This window comes from Schistocerca cancellata, chromosome 3, assembly GCF_023864275.1.
Source record: "Schistocerca cancellata isolate TAMUIC-IGC-003103 chromosome 3, iqSchCanc2.1, whole genome shotgun sequence".
NCBI lineage: Eukaryota > Metazoa > Arthropoda > Insecta > Orthoptera > Acrididae > Schistocerca > Schistocerca cancellata.
In genome coordinates, this window is record NC_064628.1 from 197,178,235 (window position 1) to 197,200,221 (window position 21,987).

A 21,987-nucleotide genomic window follows, 5' to 3' on the forward strand; every position below is an offset into this window, starting at 1 on the left:
AGATTGGGCCACCACCATCTCTGGCCACACGACAAACAAGAGTTCCGACTGAATTGGAAAATTAATTAATTTAGTCATAAGAAAAAGCTCATAAAAGAACATTCATTGTAATGTCACTCATAAAAAATGGAATGTAATTATTAATATGATCCAAAGATAGTTCACATGAAACAAATATTAAACTAAAGTAAAAAGTGTATGAACACGGTGAATAAGAGCAGCTTGCAACAACATTTCTGAAAACAAGATCAACCCTAAAGAATTTGTTTAAAATAAAAATGAAACACTAATTATGGGACCTGTGCGCATGGAAACGCTATGGATGGGATAACAAGGGAACTACAAGGTAAATGGCGTAGGTAAAGGAGACGTAACATCGGTACACTGGATAAGACTCGAAACAAAATTATTTATTTCCTAAGACATTGATATAAGACATCTATACAACTGCTGTTGCCTGGTAACTACATACTATTGCTTGTGAAACGCTATACGATTCACAGCAGAATTTCTTAATTTAAAATCGCTGTCCTAGTTAGAGGGGGACGGGAAAGGTTTAATACTCGCATTCAGACCCACATTTACTCAAAGAACAGCAAGGACGGCCCCAACACCATCATGTTGAGAACAATTAAATAAAAGAGTAAATCTGAACATCACGGTTGTATTTAATGTTGAACCTCAGTTTGGAGAAACAGCCTCAACGAGGGCCATACATACACGATTACTCGCATAACATGAAATCACAAACCACAAATACAATTGAATAATCCCAACAGGATGTATTTAATATTCCAAAATCGGAGCAATAAGTAAACTCTAGGATAGAGATAGGGGGCCACGGGAAAGTTAACTCGTGTGGCCACGTGGTTCGCTGAGACACAATTTCTACGTATAGTGGCCACATTTTAGCAACATTAAACCATGCGTCCGCGAAACAATTAATATTTTACGGACGACACATTTGAATAGACAAAGGGTAATGGCAGAGGCTAAGGTTAGATTGAATCATAGCTCAGTCTTCTCTGGTACGAATTTTAGCAACGAGAACACCCGAATGGTTCTGTAGGATGCAAAGTGCACTGGAAAGCAAATAAAATGATAATGAAACGGGACTATAGTACCATTTCAAGTTTATAGTACATATGGACGTTACATGACCTGAGAATATGGCTGGCCATGTCTCTGATTGAAAAACGTGTTTCCTTAGAGTGTTGCGACAATTCTGTTTAGGGAGCGCCCAGCGAAGAACGTGAAACCAGCTTGTAGGCATATCAAGTAGAATTGACTCTCTGATGATACTATGCAGCATCATAGACATGTTAAAATTGGGCGTCCGATCTGTTTCTACCATCCAGAGACGTTTCTACCACTGGGCAAAAATTTATGTACGGAAAATGGGAGGAAAAAAGTATTCTCAAATCAAACACCGAAAAAATTGACCAAATGAAGAGAAAAAATTAAAAAAGGAAAAATGAAAACACAGAATTCTTTTCAAAAGTGTAGGGAACAGTTATTTAATAAATATTCACTTACTTTGACGAAAGTAAGCACATTGCCTCTACCTACGTCAGAACTAACGCACTCGGTACTGAGTAAAAAACGGAAAGAAACATAACCTTGATTCACCGAGTTCTTGAGCGGAGCTCGTGCGCTGGCTTGCGAACATTTTGGGACTCACCGTTGTACGAGTATGTTGGTGGTAGTGGAAGGGGGGAGGATGTTGGGGAGACCGAGGACAGTAAAAAAGGGGGTTTGTCATTTTTCAGTTCTCTCATAGGGCAGCAAAACAACTAGCAACGACCCTGATCTGATCTTTCCAACTGATTACACTGTTCAAATCATCTGCAAATACAATTTGTTCGGGTTACGTTGTTGGAAGTAGATCTACTTCTTTTGTAAAAATCTCTACTCTCTGGCGTATTTTCTCAGATTCTGAAGGCATACAGATGTTGGTTAATATGGTATTACTGATTGCACCAGATATAACTCTGCTATTTGGCATGTGATCCCTTCCTTGGTCATAAACGCTATTCCGATTTCGTTGCCATTTCTAGGATTTGTTATGGCATTGCAGCCCTTTTTGCGATCCACATAAAAATCCGATAGTTCTTGCGACATCACGAGGTTAGTATCAGCTACTTATAGAACTCCCGCTCCGGAATTCTAAGCACCCAAAAGCTGCTTTACTTTCGGTTTTGATACATCATTGACTTCATCCCATAACGTATCTGAACGCATGCTAATAACCATTAAATCTAAAATTTTAGTAATAGATATTCCTTTAAGATTCATATTATCTACACATTCACTCTAGTTTCTTTCTTCTAATATTTACGTCCCACATCAGACTGCCCTGCTACCGTCACTGTTTCCGCGGGTCATTCCTTTCGCGACTGAGGAGCTCGAGGCAGGCACTTCCGTGACGGTGAGTGGCTGGTGAAGCCTTCAACCTGGGGCAGACTACCCGGGGCAGCTTCACGCCGTCAACACGACTATCATCGACCGCAATTCGTGCAACGACACCTACGAAGGCCTCATAACGGAGAACATGATCTGCGCTGGTGAGCCCAAAGGTGGCAAAGACTCTTGCAATGGCGGCAAAGGTGGTCCTCTGGTTGCGAACTCCACGCAATACGGTATCATTTCGTGGGGGTACGGTTGTTTTACCCACCATATGCAGGTATCTATACCAACATCGTTTCCCTGCGCTCTTGGATTAATGAAACAATCGGCGTCTAATTAATTCTATGATTCCTGTATTCAAAAAGTTGCCTCATGTATGCACACACACATACACATACACACATACAGACATACACATCTATATAAGACGGAGATTAGTTTTAGACATGCATCCTCATCTAGGTCCAAACATGTTTGTTCTTTTATAAAATTATTCTGCGTGTGAGCACTCATCAGGAGATAAAAGAATCGCTGTCTTTTCCCTTGTTCAACACCAGGAACAAAATATTAGCAAAAAAAAAAAAAAAAAACTCAGTTTCATGAAGAACCTCTTATAAGAGGAAGACACCTCAAGAAGGGCATACCTTGGTATAAAGCAACCTCTTTCATCAAATCTATCTGTTTAAGTGGAGAGAAATCAACAAACAAACCCCTTTATTGCATGTTGATTATGGTAGTGTTTGTGACAAAGTAAGTAGGAAAGTTTTGTGCAAAAATACTGGAATGCAAGGACATACACAGTCTTACACAAAAGCAAGTGAATGGTTCCACAGAAATTTCATAATACCAGATGACCGTAACATAGAATTTTAATATACACATACATTTATGCTTACAGTACGAATCTAGGTTACATGTGCTACGTTCAAACTGGTATATAGATGCTATTAAATTATTATTTCAGATGTAAGAGTCAACAAAATACTGCTTGCATTGTAGAATTTGCTGTCAAATAGTACAGCATAACTGTTTTGACTCAGGAAGTGAGTCAAGCTTTTAAAAATGTGTGTATTACAGAGTAATTTCAAGAGTAAATAAGTTCAGCTTTCTGTTAACTGCCATCTCCTTGCAAAACATAAAACATACGTTACCAAATAATATACGGAGATTCAACAATGGTAATGAAGACTGTACTGTACTATGTCACTTCGATCTACGCAGGGAGGTGGGTCGTGACGTGACTCTAATCTGTATACTGACAATAGCCCTGCCTTCAAGACTTGACACACCTCGTCCCAGTACTGATATAAATCGTTAAAATGTCTAATTGAGTGAAGGTAATAGGAACTGCGCACTGCTACGCATCCAACTAAAACAGAAGTACCCTGGATACATGCCCACACTACATCGTACACCTGTCAATACTACATTCGTCAATAGTTTTGCAATGCGTTAAATTGGTGAAGGATCAGCTCACTTTAGTATCGGTTCTTATCGTTATAGTAATTAGGATTTAATTAAATCTTGTGCACAGTGCACGTTATCAGAAACGTAAATACGCTCGTTGAGTGAGCCGTAACGTGGGTTGCTACTGGCAACAACAGTTCAAATCTCAGTAAAATGGCGTACGCTATAATTCGTAAATTTCGGAGATTATGGCGTTGTTATCAATTATCTAAACGATTAAAATCTCTTACTGACAGAAAAAACTTTAGAACCTGAAACAGCTATAGTTATCGATGATTATTTTGCATTATTCACGCTAGTGATCGGTGTAGTTTGCTGCGCCAAGATCTTTCACTCACTACTATAAAACAGAATCACCTGAATACGCGTATAAATATTACCGTCACCAACGTTTCACTTACTTATGGTAAACATCAATTTTGTACATCCTTGTTCAGTTAAATTTAATAAATAGTTCCTTATTACGATAATTCCGGACGTAGAAACAAAGTCATAATTTCATTGTAACCCAGCGATATAACGATATCTATCTCCGCAATACTGTTAATTCTCTTACGATATGTAAAAGTTATTTCTTGTTGTCCCTTTATCTTATTTGTTTTTTTTTCTGATCCTTGAAAAAACCGTTAAGTGGATAAAGACGTTAACATCCCTGCCATTTTTTAATCTAATCGAATTAAGTCATTTTTCTCTTATTACTGATTCTTAAATCGAAATAAAATCTCGGTATGACATTGATCCTTTGAGGATAGTTCTCTGACCTGGAATAACTGACTTATCTAAGCAAGACTAACTTTTAACTACTTTGCATCAATGTAGCTCTTTATTATTTACATCACATGCGTATCTTTCAGTGGGAATCCAGTCCTTTCCATTGTAGAATTAGATTCTGAGCTCAGAATTCAGTTTAACTTTTCTTTGTTGTTGTTGTGATCTTTAATCCAAAAACTGGTTTATGCAGCTCTCCATGCTACTCTATCCTGTGCAGGCCTCTTCATCTCCGCGTAACTACTGCAACCTATATCCCTCTGAATCTGCTTAGTGTATTTATCTCTTGGTCTCCCTCCACGACTTTTCCCCTGCAGGCTGCCCTCCAATACTAAATTGGTGATCCCTTGACGCCTCAGAATGTGTCCTACCAACAGATCCCTTCTATTAGTCAGATTGTACCACAAATTCCTCTTCTCCTCAATTCTATTCAGTACCCCTTCATTAGTTACGTGATCTACCCATCTAATCTTCAGCGTTCTTCTGTAGAACAACATATAAAAAGTATCTGTTCATTTCTTGTCTAAACTGTTATCGTCCACGTCTCACTTCCACAAATGGCTACATACCACACAAATACTTTCAGAAAGGACTCCCTGAAATCTATACTGGATGTTAACAATTTTCTCTTCCTCAGAAACGCTTTTCTTGCCGTTGCCAGTCTACCTTTTCTATCCTTCCTATTTCGACCATCATCAGTTATTTTGCTTCCCAAACTACAAAACTTATTTGCTGCTTTAAGTGTCTCATTTCTTAATCTAATTACTTCAGAATCACCTGATTTAATCCGACTACATTCCATTATCTTCGTTTTGCTTTTGTTGATTTTCATCTTATATCCACCTTTCAAAGCTACTGTCCACTCCGTTCAACCTCTGTTCCAAGTGCTTTGCTGCCTCTGACATAATTGCAATATCACTTGCAAACCTCAAAATTTTTGTTTCTTCTTCCTGGATTTGAATTCCTACTCCAAATTTTTCTTTTGTTTCCTTTAGTGCTTACTCAAGACACAGACTGAATAATATTGCGGATAGGCTACAACTCTGTCTCATTCTCAACCGCAACCCTTTCGTGCCCCTCGACTCTTATAACTGCCATCTGCTTTCTGTACAAATTGTAAATAGCCTTTCGCACCTTGCATTTTACCCTTGCCACCTTTAGAATGTCAAAGAAAATATTCCAGTTAACATTGTCAAAAGCTTTCTCTAAGTCTACAGATGCTATAAATGTAGGTTTGCCTTTTCTTAACCTATCTTCCATGAGAAGTCGTAGGGTCAGTATTGCCTCGCGTGTTCCAAATTTCTCTGGAATCCAAATTGATGTTCATCAAGGTCCGCTTCTACCAGTTTTTCCATTCTTCTATAACGGATTCGTGTTAGGATTTTGCAGCCATGACTTATTAAGCTGATAGTTCGGTAATTTTCATACCTGTCACCACCTGCTTTCTTTGGAAATGGTATTGTTATGTTCTTTTTGAAGTCTGAGTGTATCTCGCCTGTCTCATACATCATGCCCACCAGATGGAAGAGTTTTGTCTCTCAAGGCTATCAGCAGCTCCAATCGAATGTTGTGTATTCCAGGAGCCTTGTTTCGACTCAAGTCTTTCTGTGCTTTTTCAGATTCTTCACGCAGTATCGTATCTGCATTCTCATCTTCCTCTACTCCTTGTCCATTTCCATAATATTACCCCCAAGTACGTCTCCCTTCTATAGACCCTCTGTATACTCCTCCACCTTCCTGCTTTCCCTCCTTTGCTTAGGTAGTGATTTCCCATCTGAGCTTTTGATACTCATGTGGGTGGATCTCCTTTCTCCAAATGTCTTTTTAATTTTCCTGTAGGCGGAATCTCTCTTACCCTAGTGATATGTGCTTCTGCATCCTTACATTTGTCTCCTGGCCATTCCTGCTTACTCATTTTGGGCTTCCTATCAATCTCCTTTTTTAGACGTATTCCCTTTCGCTTGCTTCATTTATTGAATTTTTATATTTTCTCCTTTCGTCGATTAAATTCAATATTTCTTGTGTTACCAAAAGATTTCTACTATCACTCGAATTTTTATCTTCTTGATCCTTTGCTACCTTCGATATTTCATCTCTCAAAGCTACCCATTCTTCTTCTGTTGTATTCCTTTCCCCTGCTCTTGTCAATTGTTCGCTAATGCTCTCTCCGAAACCCTCTATGACCTCTGGGTCTTTCAACTCATCCAAGTTTCAAGTCCTTAAATTTCTGTCCTTCTACAGTTTCTTCAGCTTCAATCTTTAACCTATCCATTTCCCTTTTTAAATTTTTTAACCTACCTGCCCAATGAAGGGATTTGACATTCAACGCTCCAATCTATAGAACACCAGTTTTGTTTCTCCTGATAACGACGTTCAACTGAGTAGTCCCTGCCTGGAGATCCGAATGTGGGACTATTTTACCTTCGGAATACTTTACCCAAGAGGATGCAATCATCATTTAACCGTACAGTAGAGCTGCATACCCTCGGAATAAATTCTGTAGTTTCCCCTTGTTTTCAGCCGTTTGCAGTACCAGCACAGCAAGGCCGTTTTGGTTGATATTACAAGGCCAGGTGAGTCAATTATCCAAACCGTTGCCCCTGCAGCTACCGAAAAGCCTACTGCTCCTATTTTAGGACAATTAATCTGTAAAAAAATGTTGTAATAAAAGCATGAAAACCGTCTGAAAATGAATCATAACGATTCGATACTGGTAACGGCACCCTCTAAATAAAGGAACTGAAAATAAATTTGTGGCTGGTTGCTGCCTCAACACCATCAACATCTGTCTTATAATGATTATGCTTGTCATCATAGAACACTTTTCACAACTGCCGGAGGCCTGAAGTGCCAGCATATTTATCTGTTAGTAGCTATGAATAGATAAATATGCTGGCACTTCAGGCCTCCGGCAGTTGTGAAAAGTGTTCTATGATGACAAGCTGTTAGTAGCTATGAGTCCCCCCTCCCCATGAACCATGGACCTTGCCGTTGGTGGGGAGGCTTGCGTGCCTCAACGATACAGATAGCCGTACCGTAGGTGGGGTATCTGTTGAGAGGCCAGACAAACGTGTGGTTCCTGAAGAGGGGCAGCAGCCTTTTTAGTAGTTGCAGGAGCAACAGTCTGGATGATTTACTGATCTGGCTCTGTAACACTAACCAAAACGGCCTTGCTGTTGTGGTACTGCGAACGGCTGAAAGCAAGGGGAAACTACAGCCGAAATTTTTCCCGAGGGCATGCAGTTTTACTGTATGATTAAATGATGATGGAGTCCTCTTGGATAAAAAATATTCCGGAGGTAAAATAGTCCCCCATTCGGATCTCCGGGTGAGGACTACTCAAGAGGACGTCGTTATCAAGAGAAAGAAAACTGGCGTTCTATGGATCGGAGCATGGAACGTCAGATCCCTTAATCGGGCAGGTAGGTTAGAAAATTTAAAAAGGAAAATGGATAGGTTAAAGTTAGATATAGTGGGAATCAGATATAGTGGGAATTAGTGAAGTTCGGTGGCAGGAGGAACAAGACTTCTGGTCAGGTGAATACAGGGTTATAAATACAAAATCAAATAGGGGTAATGCAGGAGTAGGTTTAATAATGAATAGGAAAATAGGAATGCGGGTAAGCTACTACAAACAGCATAGTGCACGCATTATTGTGGCCAAGATAGACACGAAGCCCACGCCTACTATAGTAGTACAAGTTTATATGCCAACTAGCTCTGCAGATGATGAAGAAATTGACGAAATGTATGATGAGATAAAAGAAATTATTCAGGTAGTGAAGGGAGACGAAAATTTAATAGTCATGGGTGACTGAAATTCGACAGTAGGAAAAGGAAGAGAAGGAAACGTAGTAGGTGAATATGGATTGGGGCTAAGAAATGAAAGAGGAAGCCGCCTGGTAGAATTTTGCACAGAGCAAAACTTAATCATAGCTAACACTTGGTTCAAGAATCATGAAAGAAGTTTGTATACATGGAAGAACCCTGCAGATACTAAAAGGTTTCAAGTAGATTATATAATGGTAAGACAGAGATTTAGGAACCAGATTAAAATTGTAAGACATTTCCAGGGGCAGATGTGGACTCTGACCACAATCTATTGGTTATGAACTGTAGATTAAAACTGAAGAAACTGCAAGAAGGTGGGAATTTAAGGAGATGGGTCTGGATAAACTGAAAGAACCAGAGGTTGTACAGAGTTTCAGAGAGAGCATAAGGGAACAATTGACAGGAATGGGGGAAAGAAATACAGTAGAAGAAGAATGGGTAGCTTTGAGGAATGAAATAGCGAAGGCAGCAGAGGATCAAGTAGGTAAAAAGACTAGGGCTAGTAGAAACCCTTGGGTAACAGAAAAGATACTGAATTTAATTGATGAAAGGAGAAAATACAAAAATGCAGTAAGTGAAGCAGGAAAAAGGAATACAAACGTCTCAAAAATGAGATCGACAGGAAGTGCAAAATGGCTAAGCAGGGATGTCTAGAGGACAAATGTAAGGATGTAGAGGCTTATCTCACGAGCGGTAAGATAGATACTGCCTACAGGAAAATTAGAGAGACCTTTGGAGAAAAGAGAACCACTTGCATGAATATCAAGAGCTCAGATGGAAACCCAGTTCTAAGCAAAGAAGGAAAAGCATAAAGGTGGAAGGAGTATATAGAGGGTCTATACAGGAGCGATGTTCTTGAGGACAATATTATGGAAATGGAGGAAGAGATAGATGAAGATGAAATGGGAGATATGATACTGCGTGAAGAGTTCGACAGAGCAGTGAAAGACCCAAGTCGAAACAAGGCCCTGGGAGTAGACAACAATCCATTAGAACTACTGACAGCCTTGGGAGAGCCAGGCCTAACAGAACTCTACCATCTGCTGAGCAAGATGTATGAGACAGACGAAATTCCCTCAGGCTTCAAGAAGAATATAGTAATCCCAATCCCAAAGAAAGCAGGTGTTGACAGATGTGAAAATTACCGAACTATCAGTTTAATAAGTCACAGCTGCAGAATACTAAAGCGAATTCTTTGCAGACGAATGGAAAAACTGATAGAAGCTGACCTCGGGGAAGATCAGTTTGGATTCCGTAGCAATGTTGGAACACGTGAGGCAATACTGATCCTACGACTTATCATAGAAAATAGATTAAGGAAAGGCCAACCTACGTTTCTAGCATTTGTAGACTTAGAGAAAGCTTTTGACAATGTTGACTGGAATACTCTCTTTCAAATTCTGAAGGTGGCAGGGGTAAAACACGGGGAGCGAAAGGCTATTTACCATTTGTACAGAAACCAGATGGCAGTTACAAGAGTCGAGGGACATGAAAGGGAAGCATTGGTTGGAGTGAGACAAGGTTGTAGCCTCTCCCCGATGCTATTCAATCTGTATATTGAGCAAGCAGTAAAGGAAACAAAAGAAAAGTTCGGAGTAGGTATTAAAATCCATGGAGAAGAAATAAAAACTTTGAGGTTTGCCGATGACATTGTAATTCTGTCAGAGACAGCAAAGGACTTGGAAGAGCAGTTGAACGGAATGGACAGTGTCTTGAAAGGAGGGTATAAGATTAACATCAACAAAGGCAAACCGAGGATAATGGAATGGAGTCGAATTAAATCGGGTGATGCTGAGGGAATTAGATTAGGAAATGAGACACTTAAAGTAGTAAAGGAGTTTTGCTATTTGAGGAGCAAAATAACTGATGGTCGAAGTAGAGAGGATATAAAATGTAGACTGGCAATGGCAAGGAAAGCGGTTCTGAAGAAGAGAAATTTGTTAACATCGAGTATTGATTTAAGTGTCAGGAAGTCGTTTTTGAAAATATTTGTATGGAGTGTAGCCATGTATGGAAGTGAAACATGGACGATAAATAGTTTAGACAAGAAGAGAATAGAAGCTTTCGAAATGTGGTGCTACAGAAGAATGCTGAAGATTAGATGGGTAGATCACATAACTAATGAGGAGGTATTGAATATAATTGGGGAGATGAGGAGTTTGTGGCACAACTTGACTAGAAGAAGGGATCGGTTGGTAGGACATGTTCTGAGGCATTAACGGATCACCAAATTGGTACTGGAGGACAGCGTGGAGGGTAAAAATCGTAGAGGGAGACCAAGAGATGAATACACTAAGCAGATTCAGAAGGATGTAGGCTGCAGTAGGTACTGGGAGATGAAGAAGCTTGCACAGGATAGAGTAGCATGGAGAGCTGTATCAAACCAGTCTCAGGACTGAAGACCACAACAACAACATAGCTATGAATGAGTTGGTCTCCAGTTTCAGCGGGCCTGCTGTAAATGCAGCCAGTAGTGGGATCATGGACACCCGTGCTGGCGCACGAGTGAAGTCGATGTTGCTGTTGTGACGGCATGTTCATTCAGAACATGTTACATTTCTTCCTCTCAAGCGAACGAAAAATATGCGTGTAAAAACGCTTTTTATGTAGTATGGAAGTGGATTTTTTGAATCCTGCTTTTTATGTGGACTTGGCCTTCACATGGATGTATTATGTATAACTTTTCTAGCCCACTTTTTTTTCTTTTTTAATTTTATATTATCTTTCGCTTTGGTTAATTTGACCTTTGTTCGTTGAAAATTAAGTAGAGGATTCCCACTGTGAGCACTTTTGATGTATGTGCAGTTGAGGTGAGAGAAAAGAGAGCGCAGAACATACTGCCGATGTGACGTCGTTCGAGCGTCTCCACATGCTGTGGCGGGCTCGCTTGTACTAGGGCATCGTGGCTTGGTAGTGTCTTGGAAGGCACAGAGCAAGAGGCACTGCCGATAATGACGATACCCGGAAACATCACAAGAAAGCTTAAACAAAAATGTCATTATCTTCTGAGGTTCTGTACGGAACTAATTATATGTAACGGTTTATGCGAGTTACGTATTGAAAAGATTTCGATCCATCCACAATTGTAAATGTTCCTACACATTGGACACGAAATGCTGAAGAGTTACTGAAAGACGTTTACTGTCATTTAGTAGCTTGCATAGTTCAGAGCCCTCTTAGAGCCCTCGACCGTCTGCAGAAGGTCAGTAATGCACATGGCAAGATTTTGTCGCACTGCATAGCAGTTCCACTGTATCAACAAGCTTGAGGAAAGCGACCGCAAAAAAGGATCTAGTTGAGGTAAAAGTTATCACTTATAGCATCTGGGTGACAGATCATTCGGAAGGTAACACTTCATTTTGACTTAATGCAGATACAGAATTTGGCAGTGACACTCGACTGCCTGCGTATCAACCAACGTCGTTGGCGCAGCGTTTGAACTTTCCCTCTGCGCTGTCGCTGTCGAGTCAATGTCGGATGGTACCGTGAGGCAGTCTTTGCTCATGTCACTCCAATCCTCCTCTGATTCGGACACTCCACGTATCATTGTTTACTGCGTCTGGATACTTCATTGTTTCAAATAAAGAGACTGTGTATCGCAGCGGTTCTTCCAAGTAACAAGACGGATCGTACGCTCTGTATCTTACTGGGTCAGAAGGCTTTATAAGCACCACACTATTACACGTCACTGAACTTCAAACACCTCGCCCTATTTGCCCAAGAAATTCACAGTGCCGTAGACACTGGCGAGCAGATTGATGCCGTATTCCTGGACTTCAGGAAGGCATTTGATACGGTTCCGCACTTACGTTTAATGAAAAAAATACGAGCTTACGGAATATCGGACCAGGTTTGTGATTGGATTCAGGATTTCCTAGAAGAAAGAACACAACATGTCATTCTTAACGGTTCAAAATCTGCAGATGTAGAGGTAATTTCGGGAGTACCGCAAGGAAGCGTGGTAGGACCTTTATTGTTTACAATATACATAAATGACTTAGTTGACAACATCGGTAGCTCCGTGAGGCTATTTGCAGATGACACGGTTGTCTACAAGAAAGTAGCAACATCAGAAGACTCGTACGTACTCCAGGAAGACCTGCAGAGGATTAATGCATGGTGCGACAGCTGGCAGCTTTCCCTAAACGTAGATAAATGTAATATAATGCGCATACATAGGGGCAGAAATCCATTCCAGTACGATTATGCCATAGGTGGTAAATCATTGGAAGCGGTAACGACCGTAAAATACTTAGGAGTTACTATCCGGAGCGATCTGAAGTGGAATGATCACATACAACAAATAGTGGGAAAAGCAGGCGCCAGGTTGAGATTCATAGGAAGAATTCTAAGAAAATGTGACTCATCGACGAAAGAAGTAGCTTACAAAACGCTTGTTCGTCCGATTCTTGAGTATTGCTCATCAGTATGGGACCCTTACCAGGTTGGATTAATAGAAGAGATAGACATGATCCAGCGAAAAGCAGCGCGATTCGTCATGGGGACATTTAGTCAGCGCGAGAGCGTTACGGAGATGCTGAACAAGCTCCAGTGGCGGACACTTCAAGAAAGGCGTTACGCAATACGGAGAGGTTTATTATCGAAATTACGAGAGAGCACATTCCGGGAAGAGATGGGCAACATATTACTACCGCCCACATATATCTCGCGTAATGATCACAACGAAAAGATCCGAGAAATTAGAGCAAATACGGAGACTTACAAGCAGTCGTTCTTCCCACGCACAATTCGTGAATGGAACAGGGAAGGGGGGATCAGATAGTGGTACAATAAGTACCCTCCGCCACACACCGTAAGGTGGCTCGCGGAGTATAGATGTAGATGTAGATGAAACATTATGACCAGTGCCCACCATGACTCTGGATGCCGCCAGATGGCGTTGCGGGTATGTGACGCGGTAACAAAAGTACGTAACCGGAGCAGACATGGACAGGAGTCACCCTATCGAAGATGCGGGCTGCAAATGGGGAGCCCGCATCTCGTGGTCGTGCGGTAGCGTTCTCGCTTCCCACGCTCGGGTTCCCGGGTTCCCGGGTTCGATTCTCGGCGGGGTCAGGGATTTTCTCTGCCTCGTGATGGCTGGGTGTTGTGTGCTGTTCTTAGGTTATTTAGGTTTAAGTAGTTCTAAGTTCTAGGGGACTGATGACCATAGATGTTAAGTCCCATAGTGCTCAGAGCCATTTGAACCATTTTTTGCAAATGGGGAAATCCACGGAGATAAGCGATTTTGACAAAGGGCAGTTTATTATTAGGTTGAGCCTGTGAACGAGTATCTCGAAAACTGAGAAGTTGTTCTAATGATCACGTGCTACTGTCGCGATGATCTACGGAAAGAGGTAGAAGGACAGTGAAACTACCACTAGGCGCTAAATGGTTCGACGTCCACGATTCTTCACGTGATGTGCTCTGTAAAGTAGGATTCGCTCTGTAGCATCTCTGCCGAAAGAACCAATGCTAGTGCACGCACAAGTGTTTCGGAGCTCACCGTTCATCGTACATTATTGAACATGGGGTTCCGCAGCAGACCACTCCCAAAGTGTTCACATGTTGACCGAAAGACGTCGTCAGTTACCATTGAATTGGGCACCGGACCTTCGGGATCGGACCATCGAGCAATGGAAACATGTCGGCTCTTCGGGTGAATCACATTTTTACTACTCTAGGTCGATGGTAGTCTCCACAAACGCCGTCATCGAGATGAATGGCGGCTCGGAACGTTCAGCGCGCCAGGGACAGAGGGTGGTGGTAGCAGTGTTATGCTATGTGAAACATTCTCCTGTATTTTCATTGGATCTGTGTTAGTAATCGAAGACACGCTGACGGCTGCAAACCACCTGCATCCCTTCATGCTTGATGTCTTCCCCGACGGAAATGTCATCTTTCAGCGGTACAACTGTCCGTGTCTCGGAGTCAAAGTTGTTTGAAAAGCGTTGTAGTGAACTCACGTTGATGTCTCGGCGACCAAATTCTCCTGATATAAATCCTATGGACCCCTCTGGGTCGTTATCGGGTGTCATCAGCAGATATGCAAATCTTTTAAATCTGAATATAGAAGGGTGATAAATCGGCCAAAAATTCAGATTTTCAGGAGGTTGCCCAAAGACATATCGACTCAAAAGGAAAATACAAAGCAATCATTAATAAAGTTAATTCCTCTTTTGAAAACTGGTTTCCTCTAAAGGTAACTCAAATCAAACAGAAATGCAAAAACAAAACATGGATTATACATGGAATAAAGATATCATGTTGGACAAAAACGAGACTGCACCTACAGTCTAGGAACAGTTCTGATGTTAGCAATGTAATGCATTGGAAAGAATACTGCAAAATATTGAAGCAAGTAATCCAGAAATCTAAGCAGCTTTATAATGAGAGAAGAATAATTACATCAGGCAACAAAATAAAACGTGTATGGGATATAGTGAAGACACAAACAGTTGGGGCCAAAAAGGAAGAGTAACAGATAGCTCTAAAAACAAATGAGACGTTGGTAACAAGTGCGTGTAGTGTTGCAAACCACTTAAAAAATTACTTTGTTTCTGTTACAGACAGCTTGGGGTTGTCAGGTTCAGTAAACAGCGCAATGAAGTATCTGAGACCAGTCTTTACAAATAACTTCAGTTAAATGGGAATGACATCCATCATAAAATTGTTAAAATCAAAATATTCTAGCTGTTATGATAACATACCAATAAAGTTAATCAAAGAGTGCTCGCGCGAGTTGAGTTCCATGTTAAGTTATTTGTGGAATTTCTTATCAGTGAAACATTTCCAGACCGGCTAAAATATGCTGAAGTTAAGCCTCTCCAGAAGAAGGGAGATAAAGAGATACCATCAAACTATCTACCAGTTTAGCTTTTGCTTGATTTTTCGAACATATTTGGAAGGTTGTTTTCAAGCGTCTTATTAAGCATCTGACTGCAAATAATATATTGTCCAAATCACAGTTTGCTTTCCAGAAGGGTTCTGATGTAGCGAAGGCCACTTACACACACAGTGAGAATATACTTAATTCTTTAGATAACAAATTGAGGCTAATGGCAATTTCTGAGTCATGTCAAAAGCCTTTGACTGTGTGAATCACACCATTCTCATAAGTAAATTGGAGTATTATGGTGTCACCTGCAGTACTGCAAAATGGTTTGAATCTTACCTATCTAACAAGAGACAAAGCGCCTACTTGCGAAATACCTGTGGAGTAAGCAAATAGTCTTCATCTGACTGGGAATTAATTACATGTGGTGTTCCTCAAGGTTCCATCCTGGGTTCGTTGCTTTTTCTTGTCAGCATTTATGACCGCTCTTCTGTTACATTGCCAGATGCTAAGTTTCTTTTGTTTGCACATTATATAAACATTGCAATAAGTAGCAAGTCAAGTACAGATTTAGAAGTGGCTGCTAATCAAATTTTCGCTGACATTAATAAGTGGTTTCAAGCTAACTTATTGCCAGTAAAAATTGAAAAGACCCACTATATACAGTTCAGAATCGGTTAGAAATTTCCTTCCAGTATGTGTTTAACATGTGAAGATATGCAGATCCAAGAGGTTGACACTGTTAGATTTCTGGGATTACTGTTCGACAGTAAGTTCATTTGGGAAGCGCATATCACAGAATTTCTGAAGCGCCTAAACAAGTCTGTATTTGTAGTGAGAATGATGTCAGATGTAGGAGATACAATTACAAAGAAAACTTGCATATTTTGCTTACTTTCATTCTATTATGTCGTATGGGATCATATTCCAGGGTGACTAATCAAATCGAGCAAAAGCATTTAGTGTGCAAAAGTGTATAACGAGACTCATTTGTGGTGTTAATTCAAGAACAGCGTATAGAGCCCTGTTCAGGGAAATTAGTATTCTAACAACTGCTTCTCAGTTAATATCTTTCTTAATGAAATTTGTTGCAAGTAATACGTCTCTGTTTCCAACTAACAGCTCAAGACGTAGTATCAGTACTTGGAATTAGAACAATCTACATAAAGACCTAAAATGACTTACCTTGGACCAAAAAGGGGTCCAATATTCAGGAACCCACATTTTCAATAAATTGCCAACAATCATTAAATACTGGGTTTCAGATAAAACACAGTTAAAACAGAGTTTGAAAGACTGTTTGATAGGCACCTTCTTCTACTCCATGGATTAATCTCTTAATAGGGACTGTTAGACCAACTTAAGTAAAAAATTTTGTAAGATTTCCGATTTGACAGCATTTGGTCGCAGCAGTCGAGATTAGATGTTTGGGTATTATAGATGTATTAAAAGTACATAACTATGTTTCATTCTGACAGGGTATTAATTCTGTAAATATTAGCAGTTCGAGTTTAGTGTAAAGTGTTCACATATTATGACAATCCCCTGACAGATGATCAGGGTTGAGAGTATTTTAATCAAACACACACCCACGAGAGTCATTTTTGGGTATGGAACGAAAACTGAATCTAATCTAATCTAATCTGGAATCACAGGGAGCTATAGGGCTATGCGACGTTGATGTATGGAGATCTTTTACTTCTTGATGTAACAGCTTGTGCAATCTCCTGTCCATTTCTGAATTCGAACTGAAATGAGTCCATTAGCGCTTAAATTTTTGGTTACAAACGGTATGTCCATTATTCTAGTTAGCAATTTATGAATGTGGGATGGACAATTATGATTTGTTCCTTTATTCGACAAGACAATTTTTCTGTTTGTATATTCGGAAAGTGACGTCAAATAACTCTGTAGATCCAGTTCCAACCTCTCGATTTTATACTTACCAGGCACTGTAATGTGACTTCGTGTCAGAAACTGAATAACCACATTTTGCAGCATGGACCACTTCGAGACGTGCAGGAAGACAGCCAATAAAGTACTGGAAAGACCTGGCAGGGAAGTGGAGCCATGCTGCATCCAGCGTTGTGGTCATTTCCACTAGGTTTTCAGCTGAGGGTCCATGGCGCGTAAAGCCCGATCGTAGGTGTAAATCCGGGGAGTTTGGTGGATTGGGGAGTAAACTGATCCTGGTGCTCTTCGAATCACACACGGATGCTACGCGCTGTGTGACACGTTGCATTGTCCTGCTATCGGATAACTTCCTGTAGGAGTGGAGGTGGTCGACATTGACAGACACAAACTTGCACTGAACCATTACGCCTTCCACAATGACGAGATCGCCCAGGGAATACCACGAAAACATTCCGCAGATCGTAACGCTCCCTCCTTCGGCTTGGACCATTCCGACGACAGTTGCAAGGTGTTTTCTTTCAGACATTTCATGCCGTAAGCGCCAACAGTCATCTGTCGGATAGAGCATCAGAGGTGACTTATCTGGAAAGGTTACCTATCGCCACTCAGTGGACGTCCGCTTGCAATCCTGACACGCCAAGTCCAACCTTCCTCACCGATGAAGGGCAGTTAGCAGGGATGCACGAACCAGGCGCCTTCTGCAGAGGCCCATGGGTAACAACGTTCGCTGAAGGATTGTGATTTTGCATTGCGACATTTTGCCATGCACATAAATGATATATTTCAACCATAGCGGCATGCGAACAGTTTACAGACTTAGCCATTTCGGAAGTGCTTCCATCCTTGGCCCGAAAGCAAAGGATCATGGCGTTTTGTTGGTCAGATAAATCACTCCGTTTCCGCATTACGCCAACGACTGCGCCGTTTTCCGCGTCGTCCCGAAGCGCTTTATGTACCGTCCACTGCTAGTGCTGCCACCTGCCGTCTATGAGTGGTTACTACGGTCACAGGTTCGAATCCTGCCTCGGGCATGGATGTGTGTGATGTCCTAAGGTTAGTTAGGTTTAAGTAGTTCTAAGTTCTAAGGGACTGATACCTAAGAAGTTAAGTCCCATAGTGCTCAGAGCCATTTGAACCATTTTTTTCTATGAGTGGTTACCGCAGGTTGGCAACATAGGTCAAATTAATGTGATTCGACCATGTAGTACCTGCCAAGCTGTATGTTTTACATATCAATTCATCATTCTGTTCATGTCACATGTGCAAAACAGAATTCATTTCATGAAGTGTAACGTCGTGTCATTAAATATGTGATGGTTTTCTTCTCACAGGTATTCTTTCTTTCTGTTTACCCATCTGTTGTACTTGATACGGTATGTAAAATGCAAAAAAAAAAAAATCGATATTAAAATCGAACTATTACTGAGAGATATGGAGGTAGATGAAGTGAAACCACTCTATGTGCGCTTATTGTCTTGCATGAAAGTGTCTGATAAGTTTGCAGAGGCGCAGATAACCGATAAGGCGGGCGACACTGAACAACACGATGGCCAGTGCTGGGAACAGCCAAGCACAGCCATGTTGAAGGCAGCCTTAGCCCTATGTCTGCTACTTGCAGTCTGCTGTGCTGCGCCTTCCACGGCGTCGCGGAGGCTTCTTACACTTGAGGTTGATGATCGGATTTTAGGAGGTGAGGTCGCGAACATCTCCGATTACCCGTGGATGGTCTCAGTAGAGTACTTGGAGGCGCACCGCTGTGGCGGCACCATCGTCAGCTCCAAATGGGTGATGACTGTTGCTTCGTGCATCTGGGGCACCACCCCCAACAACTTTGCCCTGCGGGTCGGCACTTCAACGCGCGGGAGCGGTGGCAGCGCGTACCTAGCCACCCAGCTGTTCTGGCACGACGATTACGTTCCTGCCACATCAGACAAGGACATTGGTTTCTTCCAGACCACTGATTCCATTTCCTTTGATGACAACGTCCAGGTATTGTGAACAGCTTTATGTCAGAGACTCATTCAAGAAATATTTAGCTTTTACAGATTCAAGAACTTAACTTTTACAGATTCAAGATATATAAACGATCTTCCGCAGCTGGATCCCGTATTAAAATCATTTCAGTCTCAGTCGCTGCAGACCTCTAAAAGTATAAAACGATACCTCTTACTAAACTGTTTCTGAATTCTCCACTCTTAGTTCTCCAACAGACCAAATGTGATTATCCATCGCTAATTGTATCACTCATATCTGAAAATGCAATGTTAATTAATATTTTTATTTATTTCGGTTATTTATTGCCATTATTTTAAGACATATTGGAAAATTCATACATTTAAGTTGCTGGACTCAACAATGGAAACTATGGGGTTTCTGATAAAGTGCACATCAATTGAAACATTACATCACCAGATGATCAAGCTTTTCCAGAGGAATGTACATTTCCTTTGTTTCATGAGAGGGATCTTTTGAAGCGTATCTGATACTTTATTCACACAGCTGTTGATCAATATCGCTTTGGAAGTAAATTGCAATAGTATGGTTAACTTGCTCCATTTTGGGCTGCGTGCAGGACCAGTTGCACTCTTTTGATATTCAGCACGTTATCATTCCAGTGGCCTCTTCTAATGTTTGTTTACGCAAAGACACAAGTGGGAAGATCCAAACATAGCAGCATTGAATGACCATAAACCTCTGAGTGAATATTATCTTGGAAAAACATGTTAACTAGTCCAACAGACAGGCCTGGACCTGCACAAACATCCTTTGCCTCTAACGTCATAGACCCAGCAGATTCTCACGTCATAATCAGGGTCAGTATTTCAGACCTCGGGCTCTGATGATATAGAGCTTGTCACAGTATGCCCTGGTCGCCACGTTCGACCTCCATCTTGGATTCTGACGTCATAGTAGAGCTACACCAGTGTCTCAAGCCTAGGCCAGTATGCCAGATTTCTAAACTGTTGTAAATTAAACAACAGATCTGAGCTGCTGTGACGTCATAGACCTAGCAACAGTATTCCAGGACTGGAGCAGTTCGCCAGAACCCGTATGAACAGCCTAAGAGATCTAATCCGAATTCTGACTCTATTGTTCCAGTGTTGCAGGTCAGAAAGCATGACAATGCACCATTTTGAATTCCCCGTCAGCTTGTACTTACGATCGCATCCTGCTTTCACAGGAAACATACTTGCACAATTGTGCTACATTTTGAATTTCCCGGCAGTGACTTTTTAGGCTTACCCAACGGATCTCTTGCAAAAATACACTTCCCAGGTTTTCCGCCGGAACGTATTGTGTAAATCGCACAATATTTCATCGATGTAGCTGCTCGACGTCTTCAGGTGGTGGTAGTTGCTGCTGTCACTGCTGCAAAGTGCGACTGCAGCAGTAACAGCTGCAACTAACTACCACAACCTGAAGACGTCGAGCAGTTGCATCGACGAAATATATTTCGATTTACACACTACGATCCGGTGGCAAACCCGAAAAGTATATTTTTAATTTCCCAGCAATTTTAATTTCCCGCCAAAATTTAAATTTCCTGCCATTTTATGCACAGCAAGGTTGACTTTGTCAGAGGTTGGAAGGTATGGGAGGGTGAGAAATCGCATGACTTTTCGATGACGTTGTCAGTGACACACTTTGATGCAAGAATAGTCACTGTTTTCTTACTACTTTTCTTACTACTGTGTTATCAGAAGCTGTGACAGGAGATGGGTCACTGAGGAGTGACTTTCAGTGTGGACTATTCATTGGATGTCAATTGAGTAATAAATCCTTTAATGACATTTCAACCTTGATGCTCGGGTCGATTTTGGGTGATGCAACTGTGAAGTGGAATAGAAAGGGAGCAACTGTAGTTAAACCACGACAGGAAGATCTCACGTAGTGTTGGACAGAGACCATCGACCACTAGAAACTTAGTTGTAAAAACTCGCACGAAATATGCGGACGGAATCACTCGTGATTAGGGAACTGTTGCCAGCAGTTCACGTAGCGCAATGAATTAGCGCAAGGAATTAAAAATAATGAGGTACGACTTCCACCCATCAGTGCTGTACGATCATTTCACTTCATATCCTGCCACAATCCGGTGGAACGGTTTGGGTTTCCCAGTGCCTGGAGAATGCAAGCTGCCATCGTGTGTACTGCCAACAATGAAGTGTAGAGGAGGTGGGGTTAAGTGTGATCCCCTCATTATGGTTAAGAAAATGGTAAATGCTAAAGGATATGAACGCATTTTGTGTAATGCGTACATTATACTAACACTCGATGGGTGTGTTTATCAGCATGTCAGTTTATCCTGTCATAAATGATCATATATGAGGCTATATGTTGTGCTTAATAACGTTTCTGAAATAGACTGATGTGCCCTTAGTCCTGACCTGAATTGTGCCATGAATTGCGGTACTGGCAGTCCGCGTTCAAATATTGATTTGGCGGCGCAACACGAGAACAGGTCGCGAGCGGAGCATCGCTAGTGCTCGGATCGCCACCATCGGTCGGCGACACACAGCCGCTGTAAAAATAGGAAGCGGAATCATTTGGGAATCGGCCAGTGGGCGGAGCTCTACTAACAGCTTGGGGGTAGGAACCGCTCGTTGGTGAGACGGAGCAGAAATACTGTGACGAAGACGCGAGGTTTACTCGCAGACGGATGGCCAAAGCTAGTAGGTATTTGCTGTCAAATTGGGGCATCCTTCCGGCTGGAGCAGAGACCGGTGTTGAGCTTCGAGGACCCAAGGAATGGAGCGTAGCTTGGA

General features: G+C 41.5%; 1 protein-coding gene across 1 annotated transcript; it reads left to right on the forward strand.

Moving 5' to 3' along the window:
- The first annotated feature begins 18,652 nt into the window (after positions 1 to 18,652).
- On the forward strand, positions 18,653 to 19,219 carry LOC126176215 (trypsin-1-like). The gene has a single exon (XM_049923359.1). It carries the CDS (start codon positions 18,653 to 18,655, stop codon positions 19,217 to 19,219), a length of 567 nt encoding a protein of 188 aa, XP_049779316.1.
- The last annotated feature ends 2,768 nt before the right edge of the window (positions 19,220 to 21,987 follow it).